The sequence below is a fragment of the Tamandua tetradactyla genome, chromosome 8 (assembly GCF_023851605.1).
Source record: "Tamandua tetradactyla isolate mTamTet1 chromosome 8, mTamTet1.pri, whole genome shotgun sequence".
NCBI classification, from domain to species: domain Eukaryota; kingdom Metazoa; phylum Chordata; class Mammalia; order Pilosa; family Myrmecophagidae; genus Tamandua; species Tamandua tetradactyla.
Window position 1 is genome coordinate 71908939 of NC_135334.1, and position 15907 is coordinate 71924845.

At 37.5% G+C, this 15907-nt stretch overlaps 1 protein-coding gene across 4 annotated transcripts in view; it reads right to left on the reverse strand.

Annotated features, from left to right (window-relative positions):
- Positions 1-15907, reverse strand: part of PAAF1 (proteasomal ATPase associated factor 1) — a 159173-nt gene that overhangs the window by 16652 nt on the left and 126614 nt on the right. For all 4 annotated transcript variants that reach the window (XM_077113619.1, XM_077113617.1, XM_077113616.1 and 1 more), the window contains one exon: positions 9402-9484. In XM_077113619.1, coding sequence (XP_076969734.1) covers positions 9402-9484 — 83 coding nt within the window. Of the gene's footprint in view, positions 1-9401; positions 9485-15907 lie in introns of those variants that run through there.

A 15907-nucleotide genomic window follows, 5' to 3' on the forward strand; every position in this document is an offset into this window, starting at 1 on the left:
TGCCCATGTAAAAAAAAAAAAAAAAAAAAAAGAGACTTTGTCAAAAAGGTGAAGAGGCAGCCAACCCAATGGGAGAAAATATTTGGAAATCACATATCAGACAAAGGTTTGATTTCCTGTATATATATACAAAGAAATCATACAACTCAACAACAAAAGAACAAACAACCCAATTACAAAATGGGCTAAAGATATGAATAGGCATTTTTCTGAAGAGCAAACACAGATGGTTCAAAAGCACATGAAGAGATGCTCAATTTCCTTGGCTATAAGGGAAATGCATATCAAGACTACAATGAGATACCACCTCACACGTATAACAATGGCTGCTATTAAAAAACAGGAAACTATAAATGTTGGAGAGGATGTGGAGAAACTGGAACACTTATGAACTACTGGTTGGAATGTATAATGGTGCAGCAACTATGGAAGACTGGTGGTTCCTTAGAAAACTAAATATCGAGTTGTCCTATGACCCATCAATAGCACTACTTGGTAAATACCCCAGAAGAGCTAAAAGCAACAACAGAAACAGACATGTGCACACCAATGTTCATAGCAGCATTATTCACAATCACCAAAAGATGGAAACAAACCAAATGCCCATCAAGAGACGAGTGGATCAACAAAATGTGGTATATACATATGATGTAATATTATGCAGCAGTGAGATGAAATGACATCCTGAAGCACATGACAAGATGGATGAGCCTTGAGGACATAATGCTGAATGAAATTAATAGACACAAAAGGATAGATACTGTATGATTCCACTTTTATGACCAGCATAAAGGTATAATCAGAAGCTTATAATACAGAACATAGGGGATTTAGAGATACATAGAAGCTAGAGATGGGTGAACCATTAGCTAATGAGGCTGAACGCCAATGTAAGGGAATAGATAGGAGTAAAGGTAGTTCTCTAGTGGATCTGTAAGTAATACTGAAAATGAACAAGGTTGAAAGGGGTTATAGAGACCTATGTGTCCCACTGATTAACACTTGAAATATGAATTAGTTCTCACAAGAATTACTTTAAAGATATGATTCTCGTACAAAGCATGTTTAAGTCCAGAGTACAGGGGGAAAACTACTATTGCATGCTATGAGCTATGTTCAAAAGGAAACCATCAGCATTACCACAGCAACAGCAGAGGTAAATAATGGGGGGAGAAACAAGACTTAAGAGGAGGTTTCGATTTCCTATTTGGTGAGGGTGTATTTATTGGTTTTCTTTCTCTTGGGAACAATGAAATTATCTAAAATTGAGAAGGTTGATGGACTGTGGACTTTGGACCCTACACATGATGCCTGATGAATGCAGGTGACTGAAGGCTGTACTGACTGAGAAGTAGATTGGCAAACGATGGTGTATACTTATGAACAAAGGTTGTGCTGCTACAAAAAGTAACAAAGTTGTGAGGCATGCAATGATGTGAATGAACATGTGGGGTATTTGGTCAGACAAAAGAACAAGAATGGTATGGTCACCTTTAGTAAATGCTTATAAGAAAACAGGGACTTAGATTATAAGCTTTTTGAGCAGATACATTAAGTCCAGAGTGGTGATTATTATTTCTGGATTTTGAGTGGCTATTTTATATATGTAATATGAGATTTAGAGATAAAAGAACAAAGCTGAACAGGTTGAATTACTTTAATTCAGAACATAGGGGTAAGGAAGACAGTGCCTATATTTCAGAACCCACATACTCTGTGAGACCAATAGAAGAAAGGTTTATTTGGTCTGGAACTGAAATTTTCTGTACTGCATAATCTAATTCAACTTTCCTGTATAGCTCATTTTAACAAGCAGATAATCAAAATGTACTGGCAAAGTCCTCTGATGGATGGGAGAAAGAAAATGGAACTATTAAACCTTACCACTAGGGAATTCCCCGATACTGTATCAAATGTTAGGGACATCCAAATCAATCATGCCCTTGATCAGGAGGCTTAATCTTGTGAAGCTTATGTAGGTAGCGGAGATACTTAGACTACCTATAGGCATGCCTAAGAGTTACTTCTGGAGGAACTTTTTGTTGCTCAGATGTGGCCTCACTCTCTCTAAGCCCAACTACACAAGATAAATCATTGTCTTTCCCCCTAAGTGGGACATGACATCCAGGGGTGAAAGTCTCCCTGGCGATGTGGGAGGTGACTCTCAAGGATGAATCCAGACACAGCATCATGGGATCAACAGTTCCATCCTGACCAAAAGGGGGAAAAGAAGCATAACTAATAAAGTATCAGTGGCAGAGAGAGTTAAAAGAGAGTTAAGAGGCAATTTGGGAGATTACTCTAAAGCAAGCTTCAGTTAGACATTGCTACCTATCATTACTGCCAACCCCCAACCAGACCATTCCAGCCAATCCTAAAGAACACCTAGGGCAATATATAAGATTCCACAAGGGTTCCAGGCACTAGAGTAACTTTCCAGAAACCTACAACCTCCAGATGGGTCCCTGGTCCAGATAAGTCCTGAAACCTAGCCCAGCCTCTCCAGAATATCAGATCATTCCACCTCCCTACCCCATATAAATGACAGACCCTTCCAATATGAAAAATTTGCCATAGCTCAAACACCCCTAAAGAGAGGGATGGAAAGATCAAAGGTGAAGATGGAGTTATACAGAGAAGACAGGATTTAACAAATGAATATGAACGCTGAATCATTAAATTGATATCTCTTTTAGTCTCCAGTATTTTAGAGCAGCTAGAAGAAAAACCTAAAATTGTGGAATTCTAACCCATATCAAACTCTGAAATATTTTCTACAACTATGCAGTGCTGTGCTTTGAATTTATAACTTTTTTGTATATACATTATTTTTCAGAAAAAAAGTTGATTGTGATGATAAAATATTTAAGCCTTCTAGCTCCTACCTTCTGGAGCAACTAGAAGGAAAAACATGAGAGGATAGTATGGTAGCCCATGACAAACTCTGGGATCTGTCCTGTAACTATTTGTTGAAGAGTGTTTTGAAAACTATTGCTTTTTTTGTGTTCTCTCTCTCCTTCTTACTGGTGGTATGAGGGAAGAGTCGGGCTTTGGGAGCCCACTGATAAGGTGGAGGGCACAAGTATGTATTGAAAGATTGGCTGACCTTCAATTACCTGAAGTCATTCCATTCATGTAATTCCCTGACTGCTTTTTTATTTCTTTGCTTTGTATATATGTTATAGTATACAATAAAAAAAGCAAAAAAAAAAAAAGAGTCAAAGGGAGTGATGGTGACTGGGGTTTAGCAAACCATGGCAATTAGCACTATCTAACTGAAGCTTACATAAGAGCAGCCTCCAGAATATCTCCCTCATTTTTGAAAGACAGCCTTATTGGACCTAGAATTCTTGGAATTCTTAGATGGTAGTTTTTTGCTTTCATCACTTTAAATGTCATCCCACTACCTTCTTGCTCCATGATTTCTGATGAGAAATGGGTACTTAATCTTATTGAGGCTCCGTTGTATGTGACATATTGTTTCTCTCTTGTGGTGTTCAGAATTCTCCCTTTATTTCTGGCATTTGAGAGTTTGATTATAATACGCCATGGCATGGGTCTGTTTGGGTTTATCTCTTTTGTATTTCATAGAGCATCTTAGATATGTACATCCATGTCTTCAGTTAAATTTTGGAAGTTGTCAGCCATTACTTCTGCAAGTATTTTCTCTGCCCCTTTCTCTCTTTCTTTTCCTTCTGGGACTTCCATAATGCTTGATCATTTTCCCACATATACCTCAGATTCCATTCACTGTTTTTCATTCTTTCTTCCTTTTCCTCAGACTAGATGGTCAATCGTCTGATCTTCAAGTTCAATAAAATGGGATTTAACAAATGAATTTGGCTGCTGAATAAATATTTCTTCTAACCTCCAGTGTTTTGGAGCAGGTAGAAGGAAAAAAATCTGAGATGATGGAATGGTAGCTGATGACAAATTCTGGGATCTTTTCTGGAGCTACTTGTTGAAGTATGCTTTGAAAATTATTGCTTTTTTTCTTTCTTTGCTTTGTATACATGTTATATTATACAATAAAAATTTTTTTTTTTAAAAATAAGGGAAAGATTAAGACATCCCAGATAAACAAGGGAGTTCATCACTGTGCTGGTTTGAAGGGATGCATGTACCCTAGAAAAGCCATGTTTTAAGCCTAATCCCATTTTGTAAAAGCAGCCATTTCTTCTAATCCCTATTCAGTACTTTTGCATGTTTGAATCTATAATTAGATCATCTTCCTGGAGATGTGACTCAGTCAAGAGCGGTTGTTAAACTGGATTAGGTAGAGACGAGTCTCCACCTATTTGGGTGAGTCTTGATTAGTTTACTGGAATCCTATAAAAGAGGAAACATTTTAGAGAAAGCAAGAGATTCTGAGAATGACATAGGCATGAGAAGCAGAGAGCCCACTAGCCAGTGACCTTTGGATACGAAGAAGGAAAATGCCTCCCAGGGAGCTTCATGAAAGGAAGCCAGGAGAGAAAGCTAGCAGATGATGCCATGTTCACCACATGCCTTTCCAGATGAGAGAGAAACCCTGACCCTGTTCGCCATGTCCCTTCTCACTTGAGAGAGAGAGACTCTGAACTTCAGTGGCCTTCTTGAACCAAGGTATCTTTCCATGGATGCCTTAGATTGGGCATGTCTATAGATTTGCTTTAATTGGGACATTTTCTCAGCCTTAGAACTGTAAACTAGCAATGTATTAAATTCCCCCTTTTTAAAAAATTTTTTTAAATTAATTTTTAAATTAAAAAAAAATATGACCATTTCAATCTAAATTTATTTTAACATTTGTTCCTCCTATTATTTATTTTTATTCCACATGATTTACTCGTCTGTTGATAAGGTAGATAAAAGGAGCATCAGATGCAAGGTTTTCACAATCACACAGTCACATTGTGAAAGCTATATCATTATACAATCATCTTTAAGAAACATGGCTACTGGAACACAGCGTCACATTTTCAGGCAGTTCCCTCCAGCCTCTCTGTTACATCTTGGCTAACAAGGTGTTATCTATTTAATGCATAAGAAAAACCTCCATGATAAACTCTCGACTCTGTTTGGAATCTCTCAGCCATTGACACTTTATTTTGTCTCATTTCACTCTTCCCCCTTTTGGTCAAGAAGGTGTTCTCACTCCCTTGATGATGAGTCTCAGCTCATTCTAGGATTTCTGTCCCACATTCCCAGGAAGGTCCACACCCCTGGGAGTCATGTCCCACATAGACAGGGGGAGGGGAATGAGTTTGCTTGTTGTGTTGGCTGGAGAGAGAGGCCACATTTGAGCAACAAAAGGGTTCTCTTGAGGGTGACTCTTAGGTCTAATTTTAAGTAGGCTTGACTTATCCATTGTGGGGTTAAGTTTCATATGAACAACCCCCAAGATTGGGAGCTCAGCCTTTCGCTTTGGTTGTCTGTACTGCTTGTGAAAATATCAAGAATTCAACTTGGGGAAGTTGAATTTTCCCCCTTTCTCACCATTTCCCGAAGGGGACTTTGCAAATACTTTTTTATTCACTGTTCAAATCACTCTAGGATTTATTGGGGCATCACTCTGGACAAACCAACAAAATCTCATGTCCTACTCAAGGTTCCATGTACTTATGGTGTTCAATTAAGCTGTCTACATAAGTTATGTTAGGAAATGCACTAGTCAAAATATAAATTTTGTTCCAAATAAACATTTTTTTGCTTGAGTCTCACACATAAGTTAAAAATTTAAAATATTAATTACTATCAATTTTCAACACCCTGCAGTAATGACATTCCTATGTTCTTCCTCATGCAAAAACAATTTTTAAAATTTGTACATTTAGTTACTATCATATATACTCTAGGCATTCCTAGATTGTACCATCTCAGTCTTTATCATCTATCTTTCTTTCTAATTTCATTTGTGCCCCCTAAATTCCCCTTTTTAAAAGTCATTCTGTTTCTGGTATATTGCATTCTGGCAGCTAGCAAACTAGAACAACCACCATTAACCAGCCCTAAAGAAATGCTAAAGAAAGTTCTGCAGGTTGAAAGGAAAGGACAACACACAATAGATTGAAGTTGCATGAAGAAATAAAGCTCTCCATTAAGGGCAACAGTAAGTGTAAACGTAAACTCTAGTACTATTAAATTTTTGATTTGTAACTCCAGTTTTTTTATTTCCCGTAGTATATAAAAGGCAAATGCATAAAACATAATGATAAGTCAGTGCTTTTGGACTCATAAGAATAAACATGTAATTGTGACAAGAACAACTTGGTGGGGGAGGGAACAGAGAATAATGTATGTATACTATTAAAGTTAAGTTGGTATCAAAGCAAATGAGATTGTTACATTGTTGAGCCTCATGGTAACTACAAAGAAAAGAGTATAGAATATGCAAGCTCATAGAGACAGAAATTAGAGGGTCAGAAGCCAGAGGGAATAGAGAATTAAAGCAAAGTGGGTGTAGAATTTCTGTTTGGGGTAATGGGAAGGTTTTAGTAATGGAAGGGGGTAAGGATACCACGACATAGTGAAAGTGATTAATCCAATTAAATGGTATGCTTTAAAGGGGGTTGGATGGGAAAGTTAAGGGGAAAAAAAAAAAGAGCAACTAAAGTGACAATGACAATTAAAGGCAATACATGAACCTGGATGGGATCTATCAAGAGAGAAGAAAAGGCTCAAAAAGACATTGTTGGGACATATGAAAAAATTGGAATAAAGACCATAAGCCTTATATCAATGTTAAATTTATTGAACTTTATAACTGCTGTTACAGTGGGTACATAAGTGAATATCTTTGTTCTTAGGAAATGTACATGGCAGTATTAATGTTCAAGGAGTGTGATGCATACAACCTATATTCAAGTGTTCAGAAAATGGACTGATAAATAGATAGATTATAGATAGAACGATATAACAAATGTGGCAAAGTGTTAAAATCAGGGGATTTCCCAGAGTAATTTGGGCAGAGAATAAAAAAGTATTTGAAAAATCCCCTTGGGGATTGGGGAGAAAGGAGGAAATAATAAACTTCCCCATCTGGGGAATTTCTGATATTCTTGCACGCAGTGAGGACAACCATTTCAATAGGCTGAGCCCTCGAACTTGGGGTTTGACTCTATGAAACTTATTCCTACAAAGGAGAAGTTAAGGCTACTGATAACAATGCCTAAGAGTCATCCCCAGAGAACCTCTTTTTGTTGCTCAGATATGGCCTCTCTTTCTCTAAGCTAACATGGTTGGTGACCTCACTGCCTTCACCCCTATGTAGGACATGACTCCCAGGGATGTCAATTTCCCTGGCAATGTGGGGCAAGTTTCCCAGGAGGAGCTGGGACCCGGTATCATGGGATTGAAAAAGCCTTCTTGACCAAAAAGGGGAAGAGAGAAATGAGACAAAATAGTTTCAGTGGCTGAGAGATTTCAGAGTCAAGAGGTTGTCCTGGAGGTTATTCTTATGCATTATATGGATATCTCTTTTTAGTTTATGGGGCATTGAAGTGGCTGGAGGGAAGTACCTGAAACTGTTTAACCGTGTTCCAGTAGCCTTGATTCTTAAAGATGATTGTATAATGACATAGCTTTTACAATATGACCATGTAATTGTGAAAAATGATGCTCCAGTTATCCAGGGTATGAACAGATGAGTAAAAAATAAGGATAAATAAATATGGGGGGTGGATAAGGGGTGAAAAAAATTGGATAGATTGAAATACTAGTGGTCAATGAGAGGGAGGGGTATGGGGTATGGGGATGTATGATTTTTTTCTTTTTTCTTTTTATTTATTTTTCTGGAGTGATGCAAATGTTCTAAAAATGGTCATGGTGATGAATGCACAACTGTGTGATGTTATTGTGAGCCACTGATTGTATACTATGTCTGGACTGTATGTGTGTGAAGATTTCTCAATAAAATTATTTTTTTAAAAATTGGGGAATTTGGGTATCTGGGAGGATAGGGATATGTTGGGTGTTGGGATTTCTCTGTAGCAGCTTGCTATTATTATTATTATTATTTTTTAGATGGGAATTGAACCCAGGTCTCTGGCATAGCAGGGAAGAATTCCACCTGCTGAGCCACCATGGCCTGCCCCTTTAATTTAATAATTTTTTTTTTGCATGGGCAGACACCGGGAATTGAACCCGGGTCTCCAGCATGGCAGGCGAAAACTCTGCCTGCCAAGCCACTGTACCCCACCCTCTATTATTTTTATAATTGTCCTGTAAGTTTGAAATTATTTCAAAATAAAAAGTTAAAAACAAACAAAAACTAGAGATCAACACTGGGATATTACCATTAACTTATGTCCATAATTTATTTGGATATCAGAAGTTCTTCCTTTAATGCTCTTTTCCTTTGATGTCCTAGATCCAATCCAGGAAACCACAATGATTGAAGTTGTCAAGTTTCCTTAGTTTTCTCCGTTGACTTTGTTTTGACTCAGTAAATTAATCTAATCTGGAGCTGCCCTATACCTGAACTCCTTGTTAAGTGAAATAGTATACTTCCCTAATTATTTAAGCCATTTTTATTGGATAATCTGTTACTAAAAGTCACAACATCCTAACTAATGGGCACTGAAATACTCAAGTTAGGTGGTCTCTCCAGGCCCTCTAGTCCAGCCCTCTTCATCTACATCATTATTATAAGAATCCATAGTCTCTTTAAATGGACACCTTCTTCATTACATTTTCTCTGACTCTACCTCCAAACTTCAATCCAAATATTTTTTACTGACTACATCAAGATGTTCATCTTCCTAGAACATATATGTAAAACATCAAGCACAGTACGTACACTGAGTAAGCACTCAATAAATGCTAGATCCTTACTTTTGCCCCTTCTCTCTTAACTATGCCTATGCAAACACTATAGCTTCATCTTTACAACTCCAACTGGAAAAATCATCATCAGCTAACATGTTAACTAGTCCATGAAGCCTCCCTGGACAGCACTCATGTCATCAGAGTTAGCTGTTCTCCATGTTCCCTTACACTCTTCTGCTGTAATACTTATCATTCAATCACATGTTCACATGTCTGTCTTCCTCACTAACTATGAGCTTCTTTAGGGCAGAGATGTTAACTAACATATTACTGAATTCTTTAGTGTCTTGCAATGTTAAGAGCCCACTCATTTACTGTACCAATATTTACTGAGTACCTGCTATACATGGGCACTGAGCTGAATGCTGGGAATAGCACAATGAATACAGCACAATCCCTATTCTCAAGGAGCTTGGACTAGAGGGGACAAAGACAGTTACAATGTAGAGTGATAAATATTATGTGATGAGCACAATGTGCCAAAAAATCATGGAAGACCATGCCTCTAACCTACTGTATATAAGACATTTAAAACTATGTTTAATTAATTGAATTGCATGAAACCATCTCTCTCAATTGGCCCCTGGACCCACCTTGGCTAGCAATGAATCCATCTCTGAAATTCAGCAGGGAGAGAACAGGTGCTCCTGATCTGTGGATGACTTGTACTGGAACCCTAGGATTCAGAGTAAAAGGGAAATTTTGCTTTTATTTCTTCAGAAGCAATGCTCGACTACATTCAATACATGGTACTGACCACATAAAAACAAACAGAACAGATATGGAGGGAAATTAAACATTCACATAGTTTCCGCGCCCCCCCCCCCAGCAAAACCTTAACTGGACAAAGAAGATTTGAACAACCTGCAAGAATTGGCAAAAACATCTTTTTCAAAGCTCCAGAAAACAACTAGAAGACTATAGACACAAGGCAAGCACCAAATCAAGAAAAAAAAGCCACCTTAAAAATAGTAGGGGGAGGGCCGGCCATGGTGGCTCAGCAGGCAGAGTTCTTACCTGCCATGCCAAAGATCCAGCTTCAATTCCTGGTGCCTACCCATGCAGAAAAAAAGAAAAAGTAGGGGGAGTGCACAGGTGGTTCAGTGACAGAATGCTTGACTGCCATGTGGGAGACCCGGTTCAATTCCCGGCCCTTGTACTGCCCGCCACCGCCCCCCACCAATAGTAGTAGAATTGGGAGGGGGAAAAAGTAGGATCTCATGAAGCCCTGGCTAGGCTCCTCCACCACCTTCACTGGCTAAGCATTGAGCCAGCCTGCACTCAGAGTGCAGATCTCTGGTCCTGGTTCTGGAGGGAGCAGTGTAACCCCTGTGTACACACTAGGAGCATGTATGTCTGGACTAATCTGTCTGGTCCTGGCCTGAGGAACTCACTGTACCAGAACTTGCCCTGCAGGTAAAAAGTGCTCCTGGAATTCTCCTATAGAATGCTGTGAGAGAGCTGTCAAGTTGTGCTGCCTGGGGCAAGGGACTGCTGGCTATAGGACATACAGTGTAGTGCCTGGAACCCTTACAAACCTGTTTCCTAGGGCACAGGGACATTCACAACCCTGTAAACAGGGGCATTCCTAGGGCCACATACACATGCCAAGAAAAGATGTATGCACACAAAGGATCAGGGAGGCCCCTACAAACTATTATCTAAACATGTTGTAAGGATAAGCTCAGAGGAAGAGAAGCTGCACAGGTCAATCCGTGAAGACTGGGAAAAGTGTTATCTTTTTTTTCCTTTTTGTGTGTGTATATGTTAGTTCCTGGAATTCAAGGAAAGCTCTTGTCATAACACTACTGGATACAAGTTTAAGGAACAAGCCTGATGATAAAATATCCAGTGACAACACATCATCAAAATAACAAATACCCACATTTTAACACTTTACAAATAGGAAGTGATGGCCCAGGCAAAGGAGAAAATTAAAGCATTAAAAACCATCAATGAGGGCAGTGTAACGGTGGCTCAGTACCAGAATTCTTGCCTGCCATGCTGGAGATGTGGGTTTGATTCCCAGTGCCTGCCCATGTTAAAAAAAAAACAAACAACAAAACCATCAATGAGGAAAACCAGAACTGGGACATACCAGACACAGACTTTTAAAGAATGGTCCTCAAAATATCCAAAGAACTAAAGGAAATCAAAAGATAAACACAAAGAAAATATCAATAAAGAGACGGAAATTATGAAAAGTAATGAAACAGAGCTGAAGACCATAGTAACAGAAATTAAAATTTCACTGGGGAGTTCAGCAGCAGATTGGAACTGGCAGAAGAAAGAACCAGTGAACCTGAAGCTCAGACAACTGAATATCTACTCTGAGGAGGAGAAGGAAGAAGGAATGAGGAAAAGTGAGGAAAAGTCTGAGGAAACTTGTGGGACACTATCAAGCACTGTAGAAGTCCCAGAAGGAAAAGAAAGAGAGAAAGGGGCAGAGAAAATATTCAAAGAAGTAACGGTTGACAACTTCCCAAATTTAACTAAAGACATGAATATACATATTTAAGATGCTCTATGTGCTGGTTTGAATCTGTGGTGGACCCCAGAAAAGCCATGTCCTTTAATCCTCATTCAATAATGCAGGCTGGGAGCTTTTTGATTGTTCCCATGGAGATGTGACTCACTTGATTGTGGGTGTTAACTTTTGATTAGAGGGAGATGTGACTCCGCCCATTCCAGGTGGCCCTGGACTGGAATCCTTTAAAAGAGGAAACATTTTGGAGACAGTCCCTTTTTTAGAGCCATGAAAATGATGAGAGCCAGAGTCGACACTGCTAGAGAACTTTGGATATGAAGAAGGAATACATCTCCAGAGGAGCTTCATGAAACAAAAAGCCTGGAGAGAAAGCTAGCAGATGCCATGTTCGCCATGTGCCTTTCCAGTTGAGAGAGAAACTCTGAACTTCATCGGCCTTTCTTGAGTGAAGGTCACCTTTTTTTGGTGTCTTAATTTGGACATATTATTGACTTGCTTTAATTGGGACATTTTCACAGCTTTAGAACTGTAAACTAGCAACTTATTAAATTCCCCTTTTAAAAAGCCATTCTGTTTCTAGTATATTGCATTCCAGCAGTTAGAAAACTAGAATACTCTATGAAGTACAAATGGTATAAATCCAAACAGATCAATGCATGGCATATTATAATTAAACTTTCAAATGCCAAAGATAAAGGATGAATTCTGAAAGCCATAAGAGAGAAGCAATATGTTACATCCAACGGATCCTCAATAAGAGTAAGTCCCAATTTCTCATCAGAAACCATGAGGGCAGGTAGGCAGTGGGATGACATATTTAAAGTGCTGAAAGTAAAAAACTATTAGCTAAGAATTCCAAGATTTCTATGTCCAGTAAAGCTGTCTTTCAAAATGAGGGAGAGATTAAGACAGTCTAGACAAGCAAAAGCTGAGGGAGTTTATCACCACTAGATCTGCTTTACAAGCAACGTTAAAGGGAGTTCTTCAGACTGAAAGGAAAGGATACTAGAAAGCGGTTCAAAGTGGCACGAAGAAATGAAGACCTCTGGTAAAGGTAGCCATTTGGATAATTATAAATGCTATTACTTTTGTATTTATTGGCATATAACTCCACTTCTTTCTTTCTACAGGAGCTAGAATGGAAATGCATTAACTGTAACGATAAATCTATGATTTTATAAAGACAATGTACAAAGATATAATTTGTAACAAGAACTTAAAAATGTGGGAGAGAGCGGGAACAGTGTATGTATTTGGTATTGAAGTCAAGTTGGTATCAAATCAAATATGTTTTAATATATTTAATATGTTAAATTTTAACCCCATGGTTATCACAAGGAAAATGTATGAAAATATATCCAGAGAGAAATTAGAAGGGACTCAAAATGGTACAATAAAAAATCAAATATATATGAAAGTAGGCACTAATGTAAGAATTGAGAGAAAAAAAGATATGACTTACAAACACTAAATAACAAAATAACAGATGTAAAAATGATATCATTTTTAGTGTATTATCAGTAGTGACTTAAAATATAAATAAATTAAACTTTCTAGTCAAAAAGTAGAAATTGGCAGACTGGATAAAAAAATCTGACCCAACAATAAACTGTCTACAAGAGCCTTACCTTAAATTCAAAGACAAAAGTATTTTGAAAGTGAAAGAATGGAAAAAATATATACCACATAAATAGTAACCAAAAGAGAGCTTGGGTAGCTATACTAATATCATATAAAGTAGTCTTTAAGTAAAAACAGTTACAAAGACATAGACGGTCATTATATATGGATAAAAGGGTCAATTCAAAAAGAAGACATTACAATTATAATATGTAACCTAAAAGAAAGAGCTCCAAAATATATGAAGCCAGTATATGAAGGAAATATATGAAGGAAGAAATTGACATTCTACATTAATAGCAAGAAACTTTAATATACCACTTTCAATAATGGATAGAACACTTAGATTATAAATAAGGAAATACAAGACTTCAATGATACTTTAAACAGACTAGATTTAACAGACATAAATAGAACATTTCATACAATAACAGAATACACATTCTTCTCAAATGCATGTGGATCGTTCTCCATCATAGATCATACTTTAAGTCAGAAAATAAGTCTTAATAAATACAAAAATATTGAAATAATATAATGTATCTTCTCCGACCACAATGAAATGAAGTTAGAAATTAGTAACAGAGGGAGAATTGGAAAATACACACATATATAGTTATTAAATGAACATACTTTTTAAAAATCAATTAAAAAAAATTTTCTAAAAATACCAAAAAACACCAAACAAATGCAAACATTCTTAACTTTTGATCATTCTGGTCTACATATATAATCAGTAATTCACAATATCATCACATAGTTGCATGTTCATCATCATGATCATTTCTTAGAACATTTGCATCAATCCAGAATAAGAAATAAAAAGACAACAGAAAAAATTCATACATACAATACTTCTTACCCCTCCCTTTCATTGATCACTAGCATTTCAATCTAAATTTATTTTAACATTTGTTCCACCTATTTATTTTTATTCCATTTGTTTTACTCATCTGTTGATAAGGTAGATAAAAGGAGCATCAGACACAAGGTTTTCACAATCACACAGTCACGTTGTGAAAGCTATATCATTATACAATCATCATCAAGAAACATGGCTACTGGAACACAGCTCTACATTTTCAGGCAGTTCCCTCCAGCCTCTCCATTACATCTTGGCTAACAAGGTGTTATCTATTTAATGCATAAGAATAACCTCCAGTATAACCTCTCAACTCTGGAATCTCTCAGCCATTGACACTTTATTTTGTCTCATTTCGCTTTTTCCCCTTTGGGTCAAGAAGGTTTTCTCAATCCCTTGATGCTGAGTCTCAGCTCATTCTAGGATTTCTGTCCCACGTTGCCAGGAAGGCCCACACCCCTGGGAGTCATGTCCCACGTAGACAGGGGGAAGGTGGTGAGTTTGTTTATTGTGTTGGCTGGAGAGAGAGGCCACAGCTGAGCAACAAAAGAGGTTCTCTTGGGGGTGACCCTTAGGCCTAATTTTCAGTAGGCTTGACCTATCCTTTGTGGGGTTAAGTTTCATTTGCACAAACCCCAAGATTGGGGGCTCAGCCTATAGCTTTGGTTGTCTGCACTACTTGTAAGAACATCAAGAATTCAACTTGGGGAAGCTGAATTTTCCCCGTTTCTCACCATTCCCCAAGGGGACTTTGCAAATACTTTTTTTATTCACTAAATGAACACACTTTTAAACAACCAATGGATTACAGTGGAAATTACAAGGGAAATTAAGAAATATTTTGAGGCAAATGAAAATGAACATACAATATACCAAAACTCATGGGATACAGCAAAGGCAATGCTGAGAGAGAAATTTATAGCTCTAAATGCTCACATTACAAAAGAAGAAAGATTTCAAATTGAGACTTAATCCCCAGACTGAAAGAATTAGAAAAAGAAGTGCAAACAAAACCCAAAGCAAGCAGAAGGAAAGAAATAACAAAGATAAAAGTGAAGATAAATGAAATACAGAATAAAAAATAGAATCAACAATAACAACAAAAATTGGGTATTTGAATAGATCAATAAACAAACAAATTTTTAGCTTGACTGACAGAGAAAAAAAAAAGAGAGAGGACACAAATGACTAAAATCAGAAATGAAAAGGGGGACGTTACTCCTGATCCCAATGAAAGAAAAAGTACCATAATAGGATACTATGGGTCTCCTTTAGAAAATGCTTGTAAGAAAGCAGAGGCCTAGATTGTTAGCTCTTACAGCAGTCACATTTAGTCCAGAGTGGTAATTATTATTTCTGGGTTTTGAAAGGCTATTTTATCTATGAATAATCTGGTATTTAGAGACAAAAATGAAGTCAAGCAGGTCAGGATTAAGGTATTTGAGAATACAGGGGTAAGGAAGACATTGTCTATATTGTAGAACCTCATCTACAATTTGAGACCAAAGGAAGAAAAGTTAATTTTGTCCAGAATCTAAATTTTCTGTAGCACATAATCTAACACAACCTGTCTAGATAGCTCATTTAAGCAAATGAAACACAGGGAACCCAAAATAAGAATGATGGCCTTTAATCCCTTATAACTTAATGTAAAGCCTGGATACATCCTATAATATATTAAGCAGATAATCAAAAAGTGTTGGCAAAGTCCCTCGACAGATGGGAGAAAAAATATGGAACTATTAAACTTTACCTTCAGGATATCCCCTGATACTGTGGCAAATTTTAGGGATACCCAAATCAATAGGCCAAGCCCTTGATCTTGAGGCTTACTCTTGTGAAGTTTATATAGGTAGCAGAGAACTTAACCTACCTATATGTGTATCTAAGAGTTACTTCTGGAGGACCTCTTTTGTTGCTCAGAAGTGGCCTCACTCTTCTAACTCTGCAAGTGAACTCCTCCAACTCTGCAAGTGAAATCATTGCCCTCCCTCTACATGGGACATGGCATCTAGGGGTGAAAGTCTCCCTGGCAGTGTGGGAGATGACTCCCAGGGATGATTCCAGCTCTGATACCATAAGATCAACAATGCCATCCTGATCAAAAAGGAGAAAATAAGTTTAACAAA